Consider the following 25427-nt stretch of genomic DNA (forward strand, 5'->3'; position numbering starts at 1 on the left):
TATGAGGTGCTGAAGTCTCCCACTGTAAATGAGTGAGGGTCAATATATGATTTAAGATACAGTAGAGTCTCTTTTACAGCCTTGGTCATTCTTCTGTTTGGTGTATTCAGAGTTGCAATGTCTTCTTGGTGGACTCTTTCTTTGGTGAGTATGTAGCATTTTCCCCCATCTTTTCTGATGAGTTTTCATTTGAAGTCTAGTTTGTCAGATACTGAAATGACTATCCCAGCTTGCATCCTAGGTTCATTTGCTTGGAATATTTGTTTCTATCCTTTTACCAAGGTGATGTTTATCCTCGGTGTTAAGGTGTGTTTCTTGGATGAAGCAAAACAAGATGATGGGCTTGCTATGGTAGGATTGTCAGACTCTGGTAGAGACATATTGTGCTGGTTGTTATTGATTGTGTTTTTCTGCTGGGATCTAGACATCTGGGTTTGGAAACATTATAATTATAGGAGCTGTTATCTGATCTTTTCTTGATCCTTGGTTTCTCTTGCCATCTCTAGTGAGTGTGGTGTCTGTATGGTGCCTCGTAGGAAATTCTTCTGGGGTTCTGATAAGTGTGGCTACTCAGGATTCTGGGTAAAATGTGTTTCTAGGTACTGGGAGCTGATGCTAAGGAAAAAGAATTGGCTGAGCAGTGCTGAGGGCATCCATAAGAGGGAGGAAAGTTGCATGTTCCACCAGGATCTGCTTAGCTCCCTGGTAAGGAGAGCAGAAAGTGAGGAGAGATGCAGAAGGCAGCCTACTACAGAGCTGGGGACGAGACTGGGGGAATTGGGCTTGGAGGGAGAGGTGAAGGTCTGCAGTTAGCCTAACTGTTTCACTGGACAAAGTGCCCTGTGGGATCTTAGGGAATGACTGCTGGAATTGGGGTCTGGAATAAAGCAATGAGCATGGGGAAGGAGGATTGGAGGGTTAGTATCTTTATAGTCCACTGGTGATGGGGGTGGAGAATGAAGGGGAGCCCACAGCAGGTAGTCTGTTACAGAGCTGGCCATGGGACTGGGGCTTGATTTTGGAGGACCTGGGGGAGAAGTCAAGATCTGCAATTAGACTTCCTGTCTCCCTGCCTCCCTGCCTCCCTGGCTGGAGACCTGTTTTGAATTTTGAGAGGGGGTGTTACTAAGTGGCTTTGAGTTTAAGATTCCCCTGTTGTAATCACCATGGCTACAGGCTTGTACTATCAGGCCGGGTTGAAATAATTAAATAATAATAATAATAAAATCAAATATGACAATATTTTAAATAAAAACAATAAACCAGTAAATTTAAAGACAAAACAATTAGGCTCTTGATTAGTTCTTGGGCAACAGTCCTTATTATTTCTCCAGTTATTCCCACCATGTGGTACAGTTCTTGGCAGGTGGCCAGGGCTCAACAGTGATGAGCTAAGTCGCTTGCCTGGCCCGGCTCTGGTGAGTGTCAGAGAAGAATCTGACTCTAAGGGGGGTCAGAGAAAGGGAAGGCTGGGGCTTTCAGGGGAGGTGTGGTCTTCATGGTTGCACAGAGAGGCAGCAGAGGCAGCCCAGCATCTCAGGGGCTCAGACCTGTAAGCTAACACCATTAGGTCCCTTCACCCAGGGAAGGTTGGCTGGTCACAGTCCACAGTCGTCAGTGGAGGGAAGTCAGTGTGTTTCGTAGAGAGCTGGCAAGGACCCAAGCAGGGATGCCTGAGTATGAAGGGTTTGGGTAAGTGCCTTCTGTTTAATGAATGTCCCAGCTCTCCTAACTGTTTCTGATGTGTGAATTTATTCACTAATGCACAGACATTACATGGGAGTCCTGTGTGAGCTCAGCGCGAAGGGTGTGGGAGAAGACTGGAGCTGGTTCCTTGATTCAGAAGGCTCCAGGGGGACACCTGCAAACGAATGACTTGTGCTCAGTGTATTGCTGAGAGGATCTGAAGGGGAAGGGGGTGACGAGTGAGATTCTAAATGGTGATTTATGGCCACCAAGTGGACTTACACGTGGGAGAGGGGAGGGGGAGGGGGAGACCTAGAAGGAAGCAGGAGGGGAAGGGTACTGAAGATGATGCAATCTCCCAGGAGATGGGGAGACCTCAGGGGGGCTCTGTGTGGTTGGAGCTTGAGCCTTCACTGGGGGAGAGTGAAATTGGTGGAATATCCCCCCACCCGCAACCCCAACCCCCATCCTGGCTTAGTGTTTCCTGCCAAGATAGAGATTTGGATTGGAATATTAGGGCCTCAAGCTGTCATTGGAAGGTGTGTGCAACTGTGTGTGTGCATGTGTGTGTGCATGTGCGTGTATGTGTGTGTGTGCATGTACATGTGTATGTGCATGTGAGTGTGTGTGTGTGTGCAGGTGGAGGCCAGGGGTTAATGTCGGGCGTCTTGTGCTACTGTTCTCAACCTTATTATTTGAGACAGGGGTCAAAGGTCAATGATTCGGGTGTTCTGGTTGACCGGAGAACTCCAGGGACCAGCCTGTCCCTCCCCAATACCAGTGATATGCTACACCCATGCACCACAATGTTCAGCTTTTATGTGGCTACTGGGGACTTGAACTGGGGTCCTTCTGTTTTACACTTGACTGACTGAGGACTCTCTTCCCTGCTGCCCTCCCCTCCACCATGGAAAGATCTTACTGATACTAGAGAATTCAGGGATGGATTTCTTCTTATTTATGTCCTGAAGGAGGTAAGGCCTGCGTTGAGACAGACACTGAGCACGTACTGGTTGAATTAAGAATTACCCCGGTGGTAATATAGAAGCCAGACTTGGGAGCTAGATCTTGGCATACTTTAAGTCAATTACTTCGATTCTGGGAAAATCTCTGCTTTTAATTATAACTAGATTCCTGTTATCAAAACAATATTTTGAATGAGTGAATGAGTAAATGAATGTCTTTCCTTGTTAAGAGAGGATGACTTAGGGGCCTGCAAGCAATTTATTCAGAATAAGAGAGTTAGGGAAGTCCCAGAAAACATAACCATTTAAACTCCCAAATAATAAGAACGGGGCCAGAGGCATCTTCTGGAAGTATGCTGAGTCCTGCCTGTCCCCCACCGGGCTCTATGACAAGCTATGAGAATACTTTGTCTTCAGTCCTGACACTGTAGGCTCCAGAGTCCCTTGGGGACAAACAGCAAATCAATAGATTCATTACATGTACAAGAACCTGGCACTTTGAAGAGGTTTGAGATGAATTCCTGACCTGTCAAGGCAGGAAAAGTCACAGTGAAAGCACTCCACCCTGCCTTGCTCAGTCTTGTCCCTGCTTGCCCCATCCTCTCAATTCACCTTGGCAAAGGGTACCCTCAGTTTATCTAGGGCCTGTCCCACAGTCCATTAGACCCTGTGTGTTCAGCAGGGTCTTCCAGGACCTGGTATCAGCCATTAAAATGTGCACACTTATTTCTGGACAGATTTTTTTTTTAATGTTTTATTTTTGGCTGGGTGGTTTCTTGGCAGACCCTGGCCATTTTCTTTCTTAAACTGTATTTATTTCTTCAACTGTTATTTCGTAAGCCCATTTATTTCTTAAACGGTAAAGTCCTGCATGCTCATGGTGAACCAACCAGAGAATAGTGAGCACTAGCAGACAGATCTCAGCATCCATTGAGGAAAGCACCCGGGAAGAGGAGCCACAACAAGGAACCTGGTGGTAGAGGATTAAAGGGTCAATGAAGAATAGGCATGGGGGTGGGATAGGGCATGAGCTTATCATGTGTGAGCCGACAAATGAAAGGCTTCTCTCTGCAGAGATGACCTATAGATGGGCCCAAGGGTCAAAGACATTGGTGGGGGGGACTCTACTAGGCAGAGAGACTGGTATGCACAGGAACCCACTGTTAGGGGAGAGCTTAGCTTGTTTGATGACTTGCTGATTGATAGTGGAATAGCCAGCCAAGGGCAGAGGGCAAATGAAGGAAATTGGGGAAGGGAGATAGGCGGTAGCTTTGCAAGACCCCACAGGCTGGGGCCATCTCTCCTTACCCATCATGCACTGTGTGAGAAGTTCATGGCCTCCTTAATGAAGACATGCTTACTCTTGAGCTTCGTTCTGTAGAAACAGGAGCAGCATAGAGAGTGGGTATTGTCCTGGAGAGCCTTAGAAGGGAATGGGGATGTGTGTGCGTGTGTGTGTGTGTGTGTGTGTGTGTGTGTGTGTGTGTGTGTATGAGAAAGAGAGAGGTGAGGGACGTGTCTGATTGAATTTAGAGCTTGCCATTTATTTAAACTGGCTGGTCAGCAAATTTCTGGGGTTCCCCAACCCAAGAACTGGAATTACAACTGCACAGGGCCATTCCTGGCTTGTATTTATTTATTTATTTATTTATTTATTTATTTAGCACTGGGTATCTGAACTTGGGTTCTCATGCTTAGGACGCTAACACTTTACCCAGTGAACCATCTCCCCAGTGCGGCAATCCTTCAGTGAACACAGTTTAAGAAACACTACCAGGCAGACAGCTGCCTAGACACCAAAGGTGTAGTGTTCGGTAGTCCTTCAGTCTTAACAAGCAAAGATTATCTCCTTCCTGGCTACTGAAGGATGTCTGCTGTGTGGCAGGCCATGTACAGGCAACAGCAGACATCGTCTTTGACCCAACGGAAGTTGCATGTGAGCCATTTCAAACATACAGAGGCACAGGGTAAGAAACAAAAGTGTCTGGAGCTTGCCTCAGTTAAATCCCCGGCAGCTGCCACACATTCAGAGTCATTAAAACGTAGTTTTCTGTGCTTAACTTGCTTCCGCAGATTAACTTTCCCCCACTCGTTACAGTGGCCCTGACCTTGGTCTATTCCTAAAAGACGGCAGACACCATTAGCTGGGTGGGTTTTCCTTCTGTGGGAACAGCAGCTTATCTACAGAGGCATTGGCAGATTTGGATTACACTGCAAATGAATGCAACGGCTGCGATTGTTCAGGGATCCGCACTGCACTGTAAATAAATTTTCCCTAGTAATTGTCAGAGTGATGGCCTTACAATCCTTCTGGGGGAGGGAAACCGCTGGGGAACGAAGCAGCTTTGCTGCACCGCTCAAAGCGGAACCAGGAGATTTGCCTTGGAGGAGGCAGGGAGCCAGGATTAGCTGGGTGAAAGGAGAGGGCCACTGGGTACCTTGAGACATTGTTGAGGACTTGGATTTGTGATTATTAAGAACATTAATTACGGGATATGCTCATGTAAATGTCTATGCCAAAAAAAAAAAAAAAAAAGTGAGTTTATTTTTCAGCCTTACCCTGAGCAGAGTACAGTTCAAAGAATGGTGTTTGGATTAGTTATTTTTATACAGTTGTGATTAGAAAACAAAGACGAAAAATCTTGGCAGGAACAGGTTAAAGGGAGAAGGGATCCCTTTGGGCCCGAGGTTTCAGAAGATAGGAGTCCGTGTACCATGGCAGCTTGGGTGACTCTGCCCCTAGTGGTGGGAGCTTGTCTTGCAGCTTGTTCACTTAAGGATCAGGAAGCAGGACATTCAGTGGACCATTGGGTTGGGCTATAACGCTAAAAGAAAGGCTCAGCCAGTGATGGTGATCTACCTACACCAGCTATGCCTCTTACTCCAAAAGGCTTCACAACCTTCCACAACAAAGCTATCAGCTAAGAACCAAGTATCCAAACACAGAAGTCTGCGTTGGGGACAGTCCACCTTCAAACTACAGCAGATTCATCTACGCATCAGTGTTTTGTGTCTGAATAACAAAAAGCCCCAGCTCTCTGTCGGCCTCATCATGCTAAGCATCGCTTTGTACATATTCATGGAAGACCGGGACTTGGTGGATCTGCACTGAGCCACCCAGTGGGACTGGCAGTGTGTATCTGGGCTGAGCTAGGGCCAGCTTAGCTTCACAGGTTTCTCCTCTTGTTGGAGCAGCCAATAGCCAGGGCACAAGTGCAGTTTTCATGCAGATGGCAGTTGTGTAGGACAGTGTGCTGGCTACTTTCAATTGTAAATACATCCTAAGCCACCTAAGAGGACTCTCGGTGAGGGATTGTCTATCTAGATTGGGTTGGCCTGTGGACATGTCTGCGGGGGATTGTCTTAATTGATGTGGGATGACCCAGCCTGAATGTGAGTACCATTCCTAGGTTTGGGACTGAGCAGGTAGCTAAGCACTGGGCAATACGCACTGGGCATGCGCACTAGGCATGCGTGCTGCTCTTGGCCGTGGGTGTCGCGTCACTAGCTTTTCCAGCTCCCTGTTGTCTTAACTTGATGGACTGTAACCTGGAGCTGAAACAATCCCCTTCTTCTCTAAGTTGCTTTTTCTCAGGGTGATTTATCAGTGACAGAATTCCTGCAGCCCAGAAACTGCCTGCCTGCCTCCTCTACCTCATTGTCCCCGACAACCTACCCATAGCCACAAGGACAAAATCACAGGCATGGAAGTTCATTGGTCATTCCACCTGCAATAAGGCAGGATCCCGTGCAGGGACCAGTGAGGACCAGGCGTAGCTGCTCTACTGTTTTAGGAACATCTAAGCCGGGCGGTGACTCCTGCATAAGCTTGCGCTGTGTGCCAGACGCTGTGCTGGGAGTCAGGGGAGGCTGCCAGGCCATCCGGCCCCACTCGCTGCTAAGAATCCTGAGACAAAGAGTTCAGGCTGTTGTCTTCTAAACAGCACGAGAGCCTTCACCAAAGTCTGTCCCGGCTTCAATCAGATGTAAGAAGTGATGTAAAACGGGACTGAGAAATTGAACTCCTCCTTTGAGCAGCTTGAACGAGGCCTCCCCTGGCAACGGAATTGAGGCTGACATTTAATCAGGACCCCCCAGTAGCTCAGCCTCTTCTGTTGCCATCCACTGGTCACTAGCCCTTTCTTCAAATGTCCCCTTTCCCTGTTTCCCCTCTGTTGTAACTTAGAGGTCCCCTTTAGGAGACCAGATGTGTCAGGCTAGGGGTTGTGCTTTATGGACCTTGGGAACATTAGGAGAAGTCTTGTCTTAGGGCATGCCTGGTAAGTAGATAAATAATAACACACCCATCACACACACACACACACACACACACACACACACCTGCCACACAGGGACTAATATTTTGCAGTTCACCTAGTTGGAACCGTGAGGAGTCAACTTCACATTCCTTTAAAAGCTAGTGTGGACCCGGACGTTGGTGGCACACACCTTTAATCCCAGCACTTGGGAGGCAGAGGCAGGCGGATTTCTGAGTTCAAGGCCAGCCTGATCTACAAAGTGAGTTCCAGGACAGCCAGGGCTATAGAGAGAAACCCTGTCTCGAAAAAAACAAAACAAAACAACAAAAAAAAATAAATAAATAAAAATAAAAAAATAAAAATAAATAAAAATAAAAAATAAAAGCTAGTGTGGTATTATGAGCAATATTTTGCTTTTATTTATTTTTCAGTCAATATTTACAAAAAGGCCCGCTCCTAGTAAGTGGAATACCAGGATAAAACCTGACAGCCGCAGGGGACCTGATGGCGCTAAGCTCCTCCCACTCCTCACCATACTCCTGCCCTCATCCCCACCTCCCCGCCCCCACCCCCAGCCCCACCCCCCTGTGACTTGTGCTTCTTCAAGAGTCACAAGCCTCCTGTAGTACCTTTTGACAGGGTTATATCTTCCCTCTCAGAATCAGTTTCCTAATCGCTCAAACCTCACCACATTGCCACTCTCCCTGCTGCCTAGCTCAATGGTCCCTACACAGGGGTCAACCGAGACCATCAGAAAAGGCGGATATTTATTTACCTTTTGATTCATAAAAGCAGCAACACTACAGTTATAAAGTAGCGACGAAATAATTTGGGGGTTGAGGATCACCACAACTTGAGGGACTGTATTCAGGGGTCACAGTGTGAGGAAGGTTGTCTTCAGTACCCTCTCCCTGAGCAGTCTGCAGTGACCAAATGCATATCACTGAGCTATACAGGACTCTCTTGAGTGGTGGTTCTTGCACATACTTCCCGTGTGGTAAATTACAGAATGTAGACCCTCTTCCCCCGAGTTTCCAAATGAGGTATAGGGAAGTCATCTGAAATTTTACCTTTTTGGTATGCCCATCCCTGGTCCATGTCCATGCTCTGAGAAACATTGCATTGCTGAACTGATTTGTTTTGGTTCTAGGTAAAGATATAACCCCAGCCACTGATTTGAAATAAGGGAGACACCTAGAGGGAGCTTTAATGGTTTTTCAGTCAGACGTTAAGGTTAAGGTTGGTGTCTGAATGCCCTTTGTTGGAGGGAAGGAAGGAGTCCTACAGGCACCGGCCCTTTTAGCTGAGGAAACCCAATGTCCCACATTAGTCACTTGTTGCTGTGATAAAATACTATGTCTAAAAGCAACTTACAGGAGAGAGTTTATTTTAGCTTATGGCTCCATAGAGACAGGAGTGTTTTATGCCAGGGAGGGATGGGAGCAGGGAGCAGAAAGCTGAGCTGTCACTTCTTCAACAGCATGCAGAGTGAACTGGAGTGTGTGTGTGTGTGTGTGTGTGTGTGTGTGTGTGTGTGTGTGTGTGAAAGCCTCCTTGTGTAGGAGTTTGTAACCTCCCAAAATAGCATGGCCTACTGAAGACCAAGTGTTCAAATACGTGAGCCTGGGGGACATTTCTCATCCAAAGTACCATACAGCCCAGCTCATACCCATTGCTGCGCACAAATACTGGTTCTTTTAAACATGTTCACAGACTTAAAGAGACCCAAGGAGCTCATTCCTGTCTTATCCCTCTGTGTGACTCTTCCCTTGCTGAGGAAGAGTCAAGAGGATGCCATACTCCAAGTATCCTCCACAGATCTCCAAACACCTTCATGCTCACCCCAGCAAGCTTGCCTACAAACGCTGTTTCAAGGTTTAGGAGAGATCACAAGGAAAGTGTGTGTAGTGGTTTTTACTGTCAACTCTACATGAGCTAGAGTCAGGAAGAGGGAGTCTCAATGGAGGAATTGCCTCCATCAGATTGGTGCGTGGTCATGTCTGTGAGGCATTTTCTTGTTTGCTAATTGATACAGGATGGCCCATCCTTGGTCTGGTGGGAAAGCTAGCTCAACAGGGGCCATGAAGACAATGATCGAAAGCCATGGTTTCTGTACTCCGTTGTCTTGGCTTCAGTTCCTACCTCTAGGTTTCTACCTGTCCTGGCTCCCTTCAACAATGGATAGACTGTACTGTTACAGTACATTGAGATGAAATAGACCTTTTCCTCCCCAAGTCAGTTTTTGTTGGAGTGCACCACCATCACAGATGCAGAAAACAAAAACAAAATCAAAACAAACAAACAAAAACCTTGTTAGCTACCTTTTGCGTCCTATCACCAAATACCTCCTGGCAAGCAGTAACTTGAGAGAGGAGAGGTTGGCTCAGGTTTGTTCTTGAGGGCAGAGGTGGCCACAGGTGATCTGTGGTGGTGGAAGCAAATGATAGTCATTGTTCATCTTAGTGGAATAAACATCAATATCACCACCATCAACAGCAACAAAGAAAAAATACAAACAAACAAACAAAAAAACAGAGGTAGAGCAGGAAGTGTCCACCTGTCTATCAACCTCAGGGCCTGTGTCCACCAGAGATGCATTTCATCCAGCCAGGCCTCACATTCTAAGGGTTCTATCACCTTTGGAAGCAGCACCAGCACCCGGGGACCATGCATTTAAACAGGTGATCTTGTGGGAGTCAAGAGTTCATCCATCCCTCCCCTATGCCTAAAGAGAGAGAGAGAGAGAGAGAGAGAGAGAGAGAGAGAGAGAGAGAGAGAGAGAGAGAGAGAACGCTGAAGCAGAGAGGGCCTCTTGAGACTTGGACTTGGCTGGCCTGCCATTGTTTCTTGTCCCCCACCAGTCCCATAGCCAAGTTCAAGGTAGAGCAGGAGATGCTGGTTGGAGTGAGATATTGAGTGTCACAGAGGGCTCTGAAGAAGTCTAGAACAGGCTTCTAGCTTAGGAAAAGTGGGTGATTCCCTGGCCAAAGAGAACTGAAAGATCGTGTGCCATCTTAGGCTGACAGCATGGTTAGTATCAAGACTCATTGACTAGTAGCATAGACTTCCTTCCATTCTGCCTTAGTATGTCCATTATATCCAGCAGCCTCCTCCAGTCACTCTGAGCTGTCTCTTCTCATAAAAGTGCCTATTTATTTTGCCATTATTCTGTTACCAACAATGGTCCAGGCAAAACTTGAAAAATGTATCTTGGCTATACTATACACCTATTGCTATCATGCATCCACGTGTGCAAATGCATACACATATCCCATGTTCCTGTGCACATACACACAAGCATGCACACATCCACAGCCATTTCTTCACTCTGGAATGTATTCAGCCACGTCATCCAAGCAGAGGAAATAGTCCCAACCCCTGGCACTCACAGGAGGCAGCTGCTGGCTGTTAGATGACCTGTCACTTCTCCGGCCAAGTTGAAGTCCCTTGAAAGGGTCTAAAGACAGTTTTCCATCCGTTACAGTGGTTGCTGAGGGCTGGCATAGAGGAGGCAGAGTGGGGACAGGTAGAGAGCTGTAGCTCTCAGGACTGGGCAGTATTGGCCACCATTGATCAATCCATCAGTGGAAAGTTCCCCACTAGGGTCCCCAAAGGAAAACAAGTGGAACCACATAAACAAAAGAAAAAATAGATTTTCTTTTTAGAAGCCTTTTATCATCAGAAGGAAATGATTTATTTTCTGTCTTGGTTGAACAAAACTCCATCCCATGTTTTAAGACCAAATCACATTTTCTGAGTATGGAGGGGGATGGACCGGGGGTGGGGGTGGGGGTGGGGGGAGAAGGGACCAAATCATATTTGGGCTTTGCAGCCATTCTTGGAGTGTAACCATGTTAGGAGTCCCATTCTACTGAATGGAAATTGAGACTCAGAGTGTCAAAGCTACTAGTTCAATGTAGGTGGATCCTGCAGGACCCACCCCAGCCCTTAGCCTGCTGGCAAGACTCTTCTGACCATTTTAAGCTTAGAGAGCCAGAGTCCCCCAAGTGTTTTTAGGAATACCTCAAGACTTGAGAACACAACTCTTCCAAGCATTGGTGAGTTTGTAGAAGAAGAGGCAAGGAAATAGTGAGGAACAGACATCCTTAGAGTCAAAACCCAACTGGAGCTTTCCTTCTGGAGAGCCGAAGCTCCCAGAACAGAAACCCAGGGATGCTAGCGTGGGATGGTCAAGATTCCAATTCACAAGCTGCACCTGTCTTTGCTGAAACCATCAAACCTGTAGGGCCATCTGTGTCTTAGGCCATCACCTCAGCTATGCATGTGTGTGATGGATTTGAGATCAGACTAGAGAACTGCTCTTGGCCAAGCCAAATCATCTCACTCATGACTTGGGGGTGGTGGTGGTGGGAGGCATAAATCTAACTAATGGCTTAATTAGTTCAAAAAACAAAACAAAAAAACCAAAACCTAAAACAAACCCATAGACCTGGGGATTTATAATGGGATCCGATGCCCCCTTCTGGTGTGTCTGAAGATAGTGACAGTGTACTCATATACATAAAATAAATAAATCTAAAAACAAAACAAACAAACAAAAACCAGTAAAACTCTAACACCACCAGGGTAAAGTCTGAAGGGCTGTTCTAAGCTGGGGGCTCTGGGATGGTCAGGGCCTCTGTTGTGACTACACTTTCTTCACATCTGTTTCTACACTGTCTTCCTGCAGATGCTTACCTGCGAATACTCCCCAGTAAAGGCACTTTGCACAAATGCTTCTGATCCCTATTACCAGGGAAACAAACCAGCCTGTCTGACAGTGGCCATGAAACAAACACCCCAGCCTTGCAGTGACACATGTCACTCTCAATCACAGCTCCTTGGCTAGATCTGGTCACGTGCTACACCCCAATTGGAAACAAGTCTAGCCCTGACATTTACTTAGAAGGCAGAAGCCTAGGTACATTTTGCGAGAGACACTAAGGATGATGGATTGGGGAGAGCGCATGAAGGCTGACCAAAGTATAAAGGCAGGACACCAACTGTCGTTAAGGGTATCTAGGACCCTCCCTACTCAATGAGTGGCCTCCCTGGGCAAGGCTGTTGTTATGAAGATAAGGGAAGACCTTTCGATTCTACCAGTGCACTGTTACCTTGATTACCCATCCTCTGAGCTGAGCTGTCCCCTCTTCCTGTCTCCTTGTCTATATTTGCTAACCTCTGGTCTCAGGGTAGCTGGCCTCTGGTTGACCAGATGACGGTTTTCCTGGAATAGAGACTAATAGAGAGATTTCAGATATCCTTATTTGGATCTCTGTAGACTCCAAGCTTGTCTGCTATCTCTGAGCAGCAATGTGGGGGACGGATTTCTGTACACATGGCTCTCACACTGTCCTCTTTATGGAATGCCATCTACTACAGGACATGTTTATGAAATTCTCAGGGCAGGTGGCGCTATTTAGGCGATCAGATGAGAACGGATGAGGCAGTGGTTTCCTCAATATCGTCTGTGGGCTCTCCGGATGGCATTGCTATCTGTAATGTGTGTAGTTGGCTAAAACAACCAAGCACCAGACATGAAAGCATTGTCACGAAGGCCCTTGGGGGGTGGGGGTGGGGGAGAATCACATGCAGTGACCTTATGGCCAAGGCGCAGACAAGGGAGGAATTTTAGAAAGCATGTCAGTTTGAGTGGGTGAGGTGCTCATTCAACGAGGTGCCGCTGAATCCGCAGTGTGACCTTAGGAGTTTTAGCCAGGAGACAAATGGAGACTCAAAGTCTGGGCAACTTGCTCTGAATAAAGAGCTGGGGTGTCAGCAGGCTAGTTCAGTTCCAGACTCTAGGGTCCTCCTTACCGTCTGCTAGTTCTTGATTGACTTAGCTATCTGCTCTTTGATACATACCAATCACTGTCTCATCATCCCAGGCCCTGTGCTGGCAGTTGAAATATTTCCCAAACCCACTGGCCTATTGCTCAGTGTCTCGCTGTGACAGATGCCACGTGATATATTGATACCAGTATTGAATGTAACTTATACACATTTTCTTTACTTTCTTTCTTTTTTTTCATTTATATATTTTTTTTTTTTGTTTTTTTGTTTTTGTTTTTGTTTTGTTTGGTTTGGTTTGGTTTGGTTTTTTTGAGTCAGGGTTTCTCTGTGTAGTCATGGCGGTCCTGGAACTCACTCTGTAGACCAGGCTGGCCTGGAACTCAAAAATCTGCCTGCCTCTGCCTCCCAAGTGCTGGGATTAAAGGCATGCGCCACCACTGCCCGGCTACTTATACACATTTTCTACAACAAAAATGGCATTCATTTTCTTTTTCATATTGCTTTGGCTACTAGGAAGCTCATTTGTCCAAATCACAGCAACTCGGTTGTAGTTGGAAGTTAGCGTTTTAGTTTTATAAACTTTTTTTGCGGTCCAAGTTTTCTATCTCAGATGGATAAATGCCTTTTATTGTAAAACCCATAAGTCCTCTCAGGAAGAAAGCTGCACGAAAATAAGGACTTTCCTGCCTTAGCTTTAGATCTCTTCGAGGGAAGAACCGCCTTATGTGTCCCTGTTTCTCTAATCTCCAACACTCCCCAACTCTAGGACTCCTTGAGCCATGGCTAGCACTGTTTCGAGCCCTTGGGAATAGCTCAGGGACTCTGAAAGGTCACATCCAAAGGGGGAAAAACAGAATTTTCTCAAGCCATGACTCACTCTGGCTTTGGTTCACGCTTGTGGAGTGTCGGCCAGTCCCACCCTCACCTGAGCAGTTAATAAAATCTATTGCTCCTTGATGGATTTTTCCTGCAAGCTAGAATTGATCTGTCCACTCTGTGATTTGTGGTGATGGCAGAAAAACACCAAACACCACCGGTGGCTGAGCCACTTTGGGGGCCGATGGGGGCGGGGGGGGGGTGAGGGGGAGAGGGCGAACGAAAAACAAAGCCAAAGAAATCTACCAGCAAGACTCTTAGGGCATAGAGGGCTGCGGCTGCGGGGGTCATTTTATGTGATTTATTGGGAATAAAGTGGATCTTATTAACATTTTAATAAAGAGAATCTTTTTTCGCAATGTGTTAGAAGTGGCTGCCGGTCCCGGGTGCAATTCCAGTTCCTAGGGAAAGTGGAATCAGTTGGCATTGCCCAGCCTGATTTGTGAGGCTGGGCACCAGGAGTCAAAAAAAAAAAAAAAAAAAAAGCCAACGTGCCGCCTCCTTGCTCGGAGGGGGCTCTCCCTGCGAGGTGCTCGCCCCTATCTGCCATGCAAAACGAGGGAGCGTTATGAAGGAATCCGTCTTGTAAAGCCATTGGTCCTGGTCATCAGCCGCTACCCAATGCTTTCGCGATGCTGCCGCTGATCTATTTGGGAAGTTGGCTGGCTGGCGAGGCAGAGCCTCTCCTCAAAGGCTGGCTCCCACGGAAAATATGCTCAGTGCAGCCGCGTGTGTGAATGCAAACGCCGCCAGGCGCTTCTTCTAGTCGGGCAAGATGCAGCCGAGAACTCCGCTCACCCTGTGCGTCCTGCTGTCCCAGGTAGGGAATGTGAGCCGCAGTCAGCGCGCTCCCACCAGCTTTCTGCATTCAGATCGCCCTGCTTGGTGATGGCCAGAAGCAATCGGAGGGACGCGGGGCTTCTGCTAGCCGCCGTGCAGATATACCCGGCTAGCTCAGATGCGAGGTCACCCTCAGCTCCGATCCTAGAGGAGCCTGGCTCCTCTTGCCGGCTAGTGTGTGTGTGTGTGTGTGTGTGTGTGTGTGTGTGTGTGTGCGCGTGTAAGCTCATTCTAGGGAAGACAGAGCCTTTTTGCAAGCAAAGCGACATCCTGGCTGACATCAAGTAGGGTAACTTTGGTTCGCCTCCTCCCGAGGTTCGTGCATCGGATACACACTCCTTTCGAGGCGACTCCTAGGGATTGTGCTTGCCCCGTAGCCCAGTGCCTTAGCCGGGAGGAGGGGGGGCGGGAAGAGCCATTCGGTTCAGCCGGCAGCCGGGCTGGGAGAGGCCGGAGCTGGCATCACTGACTTCCCGGGGCGCTCGTCCTCTCTTCGCCCAGCTCGGCTGGCGAGCTGCAAGGCGCCTCCCGCCAGCGGATCTCCGCAGCCCGGCTGCTGCTGTCTTTCAAAGCAAGGCGCCCGCCGCTCCGGCTTTGGGGTCTTCCGGCTCTCCAGCTCCGGGCTGAAAGGGGCCTGAGCACGATCCCCGGTCTCCTCTGCATAGCGCAGGCCCACTACCCCCAGCCCCTTGGGCCCCCATTGTCCAGACAGCTGGAGCTCCTGCCCGAGCCCAGGCTGCAGCCTCTGTTGTCTTCCCCGGGCGGGCGGGTGGCGCTGAGCACAAGGAAAAGTTCAAGCCTCCTCACCAGGCTGCAGCTGCCTGGCAGATAACCCTCCAGATCCTTGCGGTGCCAGGGCAAGGTTGGGAGAGCAGGAGAGGCATGTTGGGGCTCTCCTCAGCCCGGCTGAAGCTCGGAGATCCCTGGAAGTTTGGGTGTAGGAAAGCAACACTTAGGGGACAGGCCAGAGGCACTGGAGGCTGAGGAGGCACGCCCAGTCCTCCTCTAAGGACTGAAGCTCCAGGAAGCATGCTGGCATACTGGCTCGGTCCCTCCTTGTCCTTTTAGGCAGCCTCTGGGAACTAGAACTGGCAGTCTACAAGTGGGTAGTTGCAGAAGTGCAGGGCCATGCAGAGAGAATGGGGGGGGGGGGTGCGGGAATGCCTGAGGCATGGGTGTTGAGTTTTCTGGGCAGGATTCTTGGGTTCCAGTGGAAGAGGCACGGGGTTGTACATGAAGTGGGAAACTGGAGATGAAGTCAGGGTTCGGTAGGAAGCCTTCTAAGGGGAGATGGCTGCTGGAGAGGAGCTGGCACCCCAGAAATGCAATGACCATAGAAATGACCCAAGGGTGTGTGTGTGAGTGTGTGACCCTGCCAGGACCCTGGGTGACAGAGTAGTAAGATGCTTTCTGCTGGGCAGGCTCTCCTGTCCTGAGTTCTGACATCTCTGTCAGTGGACACACAGTCCTGGGGCACACACAGTTGTTGCTCTTTTCTATTAGAGGTTTTCTAGCTGATTCTCTAGGGCCCTGCTATGGATCCCATCGTTGCTTTGGAAGCAGCTCCCCACCTCTCCAGGGCTCTAACTATCCCTAAGGCAGAGAAGGTTGTGTGCCTCCTAATTTCGCAAGGTGGGGCAGAGCACACCTGGGTAGAAAGATCCAGACAGATCCTTCCTGTCCTCTAATGCTAGTAGACCCACCATGGGCAAAGCTGAGCTTTCAGGCTCTCCACAGTAGAAGAATCTATTACCATCATCAACCCTGGACCTGCTGGGTGAACAAGGCAGCGTGCAACAGGCAGCCCTAGGCAGTGGATTTCACAAGTCCCGCCTCTCTGGGAGCGGTTGGCATCTGGGGCATGGACTCCTGCCTTACCCGGGACTTTTCTAGTTCTCCTGTCTTAGTATGTATTAGGTTCCAGGGCTCATGCAAACTGATGCTTATCTATGGGCACAGCAGACTGGGGGTGGAGGTGGGGGAGCTCCGGGGAGCCTGCCAGGGGCCTAGGGGCTTCCTATGGGGCACCTCTGCAGAGCAACAGGGGTGTCTTCTTCTCCCGCAGGGCCGGCTGGCAAAGGTGGCTTTAAAAGCCCACTCAGTTGCTTCTGAACTGTAAATAAATGGCCAGCCCTGGGGGGTTTTAGCTCTCACTTTGATTGTCTTGCATAATCAGAGCGCTCATCTGCATGAAGATAGTGACTGCTGTTCTCTGGGCTGAAGCACCTGGAGGGGAAATAGTCTCCACCCCATGCAAGGTGCAGCGGAGTTCACCAACAACAGGCTTAAACGCAGGGGGTTGGAGGCTTGGGTCTTTGTGCCTCCAAGAAAAATGAACATATGTGTGTGTGTGGTGGTGGTGGTGGGGTGTCTCAGTGCCTTTGAGTCAACAAGCCCAACCCAAACTTTCCTGAGGCAGAAAGGAAACAGAGGAATGACAAAAACAATGTGAAAAAGTGAATTACTCACTGCCCTGCAGAGCTAGGGCAAGCCTGTGTGTGTTTTTCCATGCAGTCAAACATAAAGCAGGCACTGGGCCCAGCTTGGAAGCTATCAGTCTCTGGCTGCTCATTGGCAGACTTGCCACCTTCCACATTTGCATGCATTGGGGGTGAGGTGGGCTGGGGGGGGGGGGCGCGGTTCTAAACAATAAGGACTAGAAGACCTTTTTTCTCACCCCCACCCCGGGTGTTCTGGGAAAACCTGTCCCGGAAGCAGCAGCTGGAATTTGGCCACTGACCCAAAGGAGCAGAAGTGTGAGTTAGAAATTCCACTGTGGTAGGGATTGCCCACTCCTGGGAGGCAGCACTTCCACCCAGCCCAGCTTCGCACAATGCATGAGCAATCCCCCAAGAATTAACTTCTAGGGAGTGGCTCAGGTCTTGAGACTGTCCCTCCATGTGTTCCCGAGAAGTATTCCCTGGGATTCTGTGGCTCTGGCTTGAAGTGGGAAAGTTCTCCCCGAGAGAGAGTGAGAGTCTGGCATTTCAGGACTTTAAGTGAGTCTCCACAACTTCTCATGTGGCCGCCACTCTGCCCATTCTATTTTAAGAGCCTGGTTCATGTGCAAAGCCTTTCCGATGAGGGCAGGGACTCAGAGCCTGAGAGGGCACCTCCAGCCTGTGGCTCCTGCTTAAGGCAGCCTGCACTGTTCAAAAGTTCTAGGGGACCAAGGATTTAAAGTGGTAAAAGTTCACATGTCTAAACACTCTTATAAATATTTTTAGCAAACCCCAAAATAGTTTTAATACACCGCCAGGCTGAGTAAGTGACCTGGATTTATGTAACTCCAGCATGTTACTGGAAGCCTCAAAGGTCTTCTTAGCAGATCTTCCTCTTCTACCTCCTCTCTTCTAGAAGAGAAGATCCTCTGTGTGTTAAAGTAAAATCACCCATCCTCCCCCACCCTCCAAGAAAATTATACCCAGCCATGGTACTATCTTCAGGAACTAGGACTTGGCTATGACAATCAGCTATGACAATCACTTGGTCACCTGAAGTTAACTCTCTGGATGAAGGGAGCGCTCATGTCTTCAAAACCTTATCTTTCCTTGCTGTCTAGAAGTACAGCTACCCTAGGAGCCCAGGTAACTCCTGTTTTGTGGAAGCCAAAGCTGCCCTTTCCATCCCTCCCTGGCTGACAGGCACATTATCCTAACAGCCAAAAATCGGTCAGCGGTTGCGTGTGTGCGCACACATGCCCATCTTTGTGTGGTTTGATCTTGTTTTGTACCTGGTGAAATTTTTCTCCAGAAGGGGGCTCCATCCACAGCCTTACAAAATCCCGAGCCTGCAGTTCTCGGTCTGGAGAATTCCTGTGAAGCAAAGCGGGTCCTTCAGAAGGAAAGTCTCTTTCTTCGAGATTTTCTGCTACAGGCTGTCCTGGATGGGAGGTTCTGTCATTCCCCATTGAGCTGTTCATCCTTCTCTCTTCCCTTCTTCTCGTTGCTGTGGTCCCTGTTCTATCTTCACTCCTCCATCCTTCCTTCCCTAGAAAGGCGAAGGCAGGAGTGATTTTCAAAGGGCTTTGCAGACAACGCAGTCTGGACTATAATGAAGTTTGGACATGTCCTGGCCTTTTGATTTTGGTTGGATCTGGCTTTGTTCTTCAGGCAGCAGAAGCAGAAACCATTCCGTCTGGGAAAGAAGATAATTTTTCCCCCCAAGACACACCATCCAGAAGAGTGAATCCCCCAGTCTCAGCTTGTGCCCCAGCACCTCCTGAAAAGGAGAGGGAAATATTCGTCTGTCATCCAATCACAATGACCAGTCTGGTAGAATCAAGTCAAGTAGCCAGAGGCTTGGGCCCTCCTTCCATTTAGCTGTCAGCAAGGTGTCCAGACGCCTTGGAGAATCTGGCCTCCTGAGGGATGCTGCCAACACAATTCTCCAGGGCTCGTCTCCTCTGCCACCACAGATGTGGGATGGTGGCTGTATCCTCGGGTTAAAAGTGAGAGTCCTCCTTCTCTCTTGGGTTAAGACTGGCATCTGAGACATCTCCCCACCTAGGCAGAGCCCAGAGGGGGAGGTGGATTGGGTGATTAGCAGACTGGAGCTCCTGCCATCTGCTTGCTGGGATGTGTCCCAACGCTTCTGCTCTGGCTTCTGGACAGGGCTTGCAGACTGGCAGCCCCTGGTCTGCTTGAACCAATGGGTGGGGGTGGGGGGGAGAGGACAACTGGTGCCCATTTTTTTTTTTAAATTCATGACATCAATATCTTTGAAAGATGCTTCAGGTTCCCTGCATTTCTTGAAAACTCGGCGGCCCTTGCTATTTATTTAAGCTCTCTTTCTAAGTGGTGCTGGTTGGCAGGAGCTGAGCCACTACTGCCCCTTCAGGACAGAACCTACTTTGCATTTGGTCAGAAAACTCCCCAGCCCCTCCCCGAAGCACAGCACCCACTGTAGGAATTCCACGCCCTTGAACCCATCACTGAATGACTCTGTTCTCATAAACTGAGGCTCAATCCAATCAACATGGATAACTTCTTAGTGATATGTTACTTTAAAAGGAAGTTGCATGGGCATGGGGTATTGGCCCTGTGGGTAAGAGTGTTTGTTGTACAAACATCAGGACTTGGGTTTAAAAATCCCCCCAAAACCAATGTGTCTGAAACCCCGGCGCCATGACAGACGGAGACAGAAGGATCACTAGGGCTTGGTGGCCACCAGTCCACCTTCAGATTCAGTGAGAAAACCTGCCTCAAGGGAACACGACAGGGAGTGGTGGAGCAGTCGTGTAGACTCTGAACAAGTGCACACAAGTGTATGCACTCCCTGACCCCACATGTGCACACACACCACACATTCACATAGTAATAGTGGCACACAGTAATGAAGGTGATGAAAGGGAGGAGCAGGTGGCTTTTGGATCCCTATGATGAAATACACAGATGTGGCTGTGGGTGCACCAAGGCTGCCCCTCCTCCCCCAGAAAATTATTATCAGAGCTCTTGGGGATTAACAGTACCCAGACTGGAGGCTCCACTCACAGTAATGACATGTAGACCTGCAGCGTCCCTGCAGCGCTGAGTCACTGTGAAGCCTGGTATGTTAGAGATATGATATGTGACCTGTGATATGTTACACCCTCCACATCCCCATGTTTCAGGAGCGGGGGTGTGGGGGGGGGCGCAGGAACGGGTAGCTGAGAAATCACATTCTCAATTGCAAATACGAAGCAGAGAACAAACTGGAAGTGAGGCAAGGCTATGAACCCAAAGCCTGCCCCCTCCCCTCCCCCCCTCCCAGTGATAGACTTCTTCAGCAAGGGTACATCAGCTCCCCAGATGGCGCCACTGAGTGGGATCCAAGTGTTCAACACCTGAGCCAATGGAGAGTATTTCTCATTCAAACCTCCACACTGCTGGTGATGGTTCGCATCTGTCTTGAACATTTGGTTCTCACTGTGGTCCTGAATGCAGTACCAGTGCTGTAGATGTTCTCTGGCTCCACAAACATTACAGTAACCTGTGTGTCTCGTCCCATTGTATTGAGCAGGCCTCTGAGGACTCTTTGCCATAGTTACAACCCCCACCCCCCACTCCCAAGGGAGGGTAAAAATAACTATACAATCCAGAAGTCAAGTGATTTTTTTTTTCCCACTGCCAGCCAAAGTCAAGTTCTTGAAAATTAACATTAGCAACAGGCACGTTTTGGCATGTCACATCTAACTTCAAAGACACCACCCAGTGTCACCCATCTTCTGTAGAGGCACAAAGACCCCGTGTCTCCCAGATGAATACAAGCTGGGCTGGGTGGAGGGCGGAAGCATTGACACATGCCCAGGGAGGGCCAGAAGTGAGCTCATCTTCCTGCAGAGCCTGGAGACCTGCAAGGGAATGTGGCAGCCATCATCCCTGTCTCTGGTCCCCGTGGGCTGTTGCCTCGCTTCCAGGTGGAGGAATACCATTTGTGTTGTGTGATCCAGGACAGAGATGGCGGCTGTGTCCTCCTGGGGCATGTGCTTCAGAATTGGGGTAGGATCCATAGCTGGGCTGGGCAGGACAGGCTCACCCTCAACTGCCAGGAGCTGTAGGCATTTGGGGACATCTGACTCAGAGGTGACAAGTTATAGCCTGTGGGCTGGTTCCTGCCTGAAGCTCGTTCTTATAAATAGTTTTCTTGGACTGAAGCCACCCCTCTTTTGTTTATAGCATTGTTACTGGCTGCTTTGTGCTTGAACAACAGAGTCAGAGCTGCCTGGCCTTCAATGCCGTCTGTCTCTTTGCAGAAAAGTCGGCTGGCCCTTGGTTCAAGTCAAAACTGCAGGCAAAGTAGGTGCATAGAGACTTTTCAAAGGGGTGTGGTGAGGGACTCTCCCTCTCAGGCCTCAGGACTGAAATAAGTTGCTCGCAGGAGAATTCACTTTGGACCAGTAGGCCTGCAGATATCTAGGATTTCTGTGGCAGTCAACTGTGTTTCATATAAGAGTGTGGTGTCTTAGGGTCCTGCTGCTAATATGGCCGATTCAGTTTCTGTTCTCTTGGGGGCTCTGCTTGGCAGGGGGGAATCAATATCAATTAATGAATAATTTAAAAGCAAGACAACCACCGCGGAGGAAGGCAACACAGTGGTGTGAGGTTGAACCACCATGCACACCGCTAACTGAAATTATCCACCCCGTGATGGCACATATTGCTGTCATCTGATTCATCCAAGTCTGTATTCCTGTGGATCACAACAGTACCTGGCACAGCGTAGGCATCCAGCAAACATGAATGGATGAACAGATGGATAATAGAAGTCAGGAAGGCATCAGACCCAGATACAAGGTCTAGGAGACTTCTCTGACAGCCTTGTGATGGAGCGCAAAGCTTCAGGAGGAAGTAGGTGTACTGAAGCCTAGGAGAAGGTGGGCATGGGAGAGGCAATCCACAAGGAAGGCACAGACTGAGTAATGCCTCTGTGCAGAAGGACAACCCAGCCTGAACAGTGGTAAGGGGTATGGCCAAGAAGTGGCAAGCCCTTGGGCCTTTGCTGGTCACTTCAAGAGTTTCAATGTTTGTTTCCAAGTGATGGGCAGCTCTGTAGATCACAGGGAGTGGCACAGTCTGATTTCCACTCTCACAAGGTCATCCAGCTTCAAGGTAGCAAATGTCTGGAGGGGGATATGGCTGGGAGAGGGTATTGTGGGCCTGAGTTCATAGAGAGGAGGCATCTAGAGGAGAGGGGACAGGACACTTGAGATAAGTGGTGCAGGGCACTTATGGGGAGGGCCTGCAGGGTCACCATAGGAGCCTGGGTATGTCCTTGATTGGAGTGACACAGGTAAAGCCTCTGCAATTAACCAATCTCCGGGACTTTTCATGCAAAAGATATTTGAGAGGAGCCTTGCCAAGCTTTTTAATGGTTTTGTGAACGCTCAATAAGCAGTGCTAGAAATATTTCTAACATGGAGCAAATAATGATCTCCTACTTCCAGAGTCATTTGACGAATGCTAACAAGCCTGTCTTCCAGAGTAAGGTGTGTTGGCAGTAGCTTCCATGTTCTGAGCACAGGATAAGACTATCCAACTGGGTGCCAGGCAATGGGGCTCTGCCAAATGCCTAACAACTGGATCTCTCTTTCTTCCCCTCTTTCAAAAAAGATCTGAACCATGTGGTTTGCACTATTTGACCATTTCTGTAGTGTAAATACTCCCACCGTGGGAGTATTTACACTACAACCTGTAAGTTCTCTAATACATCACAATGGCTGTCTCGGAAGTTATTATTAACTGACTCCCACATGTCATGAACTGGGAAGCTATTTCAAACCTTCATCTCATTCACAGTACAACCTTTAGCAAAGGAACCTCAGTGGTCTCATCTATAAAATGGATCAGTCTCTCATGTGATTGAAACAGACAGAGGGAAAGAGGAATGGTGGTATGAGTGACCCAGTCTCACAAACAAACAAACAAACAAACAAACAATCTTAGGTGACTCAGGCATGGTAGCACATGGCTGTAGTCCTGGCCCTCTAGAGGCAGAGGCAGGAAGCTCTCTGTAAGATCAAGGCCAGCTTGGCCTAAGTAGTGAGGGCTGGGCCAGCCATGACTACCTCATGAGTTTCTGTCTCAAAACCAGATGAGAACCCCAATGAATGCCAAGGTGGATAGTACCCAAGGAAAGGCTTGTAGCTTCTGCATACATACACATAGATGTACATGAGCCTATACAAACAGGTGCTTACATGTTTGCTGCTGCACACACACACACACACACACACACACACACACACACAAACACTCATGGATATGGAGCTCCAGGGAGGCCTGATAAGTTGTGAAGGTAATTATAAGTGATTACGGTCATGATTGCTGGCAAGGAAAGAGACTTCCACCCCCCATCCACCCCACCTCACTCCCAGTTTCTCCTTTATGCAGGACTCCACTGCTAAGTCATAGGCCCCAATGAAAGTCCATGGTAAGTTCCCAGAGCAGCGTTAAGACAGGTTTGAATTTAGCTCTCAATGGTTACGGGGGTGGGGGTGGGGGTGGGAGTGACTGTATAACCCTTAAAGCTTCCTTGTTATCCAAATGCACATGAGTGTTAATTCAGTGTCTTGGTTTGAGTTCTCCCAAATAGCAATAGAGAGATACAAGCTTGGGTGCCGAGGGCTAATCTGGAAGGTGACCCAAATGGATGAGTAGAGACCGAGTGATGGAATGCCACTAAACCAGTGTTGGCTGTGGCATTGGTCTGATCCTGTCATGGGAAAGGAGCTCATGGTTGTCAGGGTCTGCCCAGGAAGACTATGGAAAGTCTGGATCATTCATCTGCAAGACAGACAGACAGACAGGTAGATGTTACCTGTGCCCACCTTCTGCTGCTGTTCTCTTCCTGGTGCCCCCGCTACCACACACTCCGCTGTAGTTCTCTGGAGCCTTTGCTGGTCTGATGAGCATCCATGGTTTGGGAGGTTTCTGAGCAGAAGAATGGAGAGGCATGCAGCTGTGTGGACTGTTGCTCTGTACCCTGGTATAAGCATATGGTATCCCATTTGCCGTTGTCAGGAGTCCCTGGGACACCCTACCCCCTGCCCCCCAATACAGCCAATGATGGAAGAAAGGACCATAGTAATGGACATTTCTTTTTAAGATTTAACCTCTATTTATTTTATTTTGGTTGTTGTGAATGTGTGTATGCATGTTTACATATGAGTGGGGACATGGATGTATATGCATATCTGTCTGTGTATGGAAACGTGTGCTCATGCAGATGCCTGAAGCGGACACTGGTGTCTTCTTTGACCATTCCCCCCTTTTAGGCAGGGTCTCTTCCTGAAGTCAGAGTTCACCAATTCTGGCCTATCTAGCTGGCTAGCTTGCCCTAAGGACCCCCATCTCTGCCTCCTGAGTGCAGGGATTACGAGAGGCTGCCACACCTGCTTGGCTTTAATGTGGGTTCTAGGGATCCCAACTCTGGCCCTCTTACTGAGCTTTGTCAATGGAACCGTGTCCTCATTTGAGGAGCCTTCTGATTTGGGGTGAGCAAACATCTTTAGATACTCACTTCCCCGCTCGGTGGTCGCACTCTGTGAATGCCCTGGGTTGCTACCTTAGCCTTGTTTTTGATATAGAACATTTCCCCACTCCTTTGAGGCAATTCCTAAGTAAGCAAGCTGAGGTGAGAGGAGTGAACTGTGGCTGTCTGTAGGGCAGCAGATGGGAAGAAAGTAAGGAATCGGAAAGAAATGGCCCTCACCCACTCATTCAGTAAGTCATCACTGCCAAACACCTGCTAAGTGTGCAACGCCCTCCAAGGCATTGGGAATGCAGAAATGAGGAAGGTAGACCAGATGTCTTTCCGTGAATAGCCACAGTGACACAACTAAGCAGGGGTACATAGGTTGTCCATCATTTGGTCGTGAGTGCTTTGAAGTATGATAAAGCAGGAAAGAGAGAGAGGGGGAGAGAGAGAGAGAGACAGAGAGAGGGAGAGAGAGACAGAGACAGACAGAGACACAGAGAGATGGAGAGGAAGAGACAGAGAGGGGGGAGACAGAAAGAGACAGAGTCAGCGAGATAGGAAGAGAAACAGAGAGGCACAGAGAGACATAGAGATGGACATACACATACATAGAAGGGGAGAGAGAGAAAGAGGGACAGAGAGAAAGAGACAGAGAGCTAGAAAGACAAAGAGATACAGACAGACACACAACCCCCCCCACAGAGAGAGAGAGAGAGAGAGAGAGAGAGAGAGAGAGAGAGAGAGAGAGATTATATACAGCTCCTGCCTCTCCTATCTGTTGGCTCCTGGGTAACAGATTACCATATGCCCATGCTTACTTACCTCACTTCTGCCACCCTCCGAGCCCTATGATTATGTGGTTTACTTTCAAAGTGATGCTGTGAGTTTGTGGAGAACAGAAGTGGTGCTCCGTGCATGGATGCTGAACAATCGGAGTCAATTGCAGCCTCACATCCAGCTCTGGACTGTGGGTTGGTTGGTTGAATTCATCTAGAGAGATTCCACTTTGTTATTGTTGATTTAATTCATCTGGAATAATTCTAAATTGGTA

The 25427-nt window shown here is 48.8% G+C and overlaps 1 protein-coding gene and 1 long non-coding RNA gene across 3 annotated transcripts in view; one reads left to right on the plus strand and one right to left on the minus strand.

Annotated features, from left to right (window-relative positions):
- Positions 1 to 25427, plus strand: part of Cdh13 (cadherin 13) — a 1184913-nt gene that overhangs the window by 129483 nt on the left and 1030003 nt on the right. Inside the window, exon 1 of one of the 2 annotated variants that reach the window (NM_019707.5) lies at positions 14112 to 14399. The exons of the other annotated variant lie outside the window; for it this stretch is intronic. Within the exon in view, the coding sequence (NP_062681.2) occupies positions 14355 to 14399 (45 nt within the window). The 5' untranslated portion in view covers positions 14112 to 14354. Of the gene's footprint in view, positions 1 to 14111; positions 14400 to 25427 lie in introns of those variants that run through there. 2 annotated transcript variants of the gene reach the window in all.
- Positions 4001 to 25427, minus strand: part of Gm51555 — a 60370-nt gene continuing 38943 nt past the window's right edge. The window contains exon 3 of the long non-coding RNA XR_003947471.1: positions 4001 to 4026. This is a non-coding gene — a long non-coding RNA (predicted gene, 51555). The remainder of the gene's footprint in view (positions 4027 to 25427) is intronic.

This window comes from Mus musculus, chromosome 8 (genome assembly GCF_000001635.26).
Source record: "Mus musculus strain C57BL/6J chromosome 8, GRCm38.p6 C57BL/6J".
NCBI lineage: Eukaryota > Metazoa > Chordata > Mammalia > Rodentia > Muridae > Mus > Mus musculus.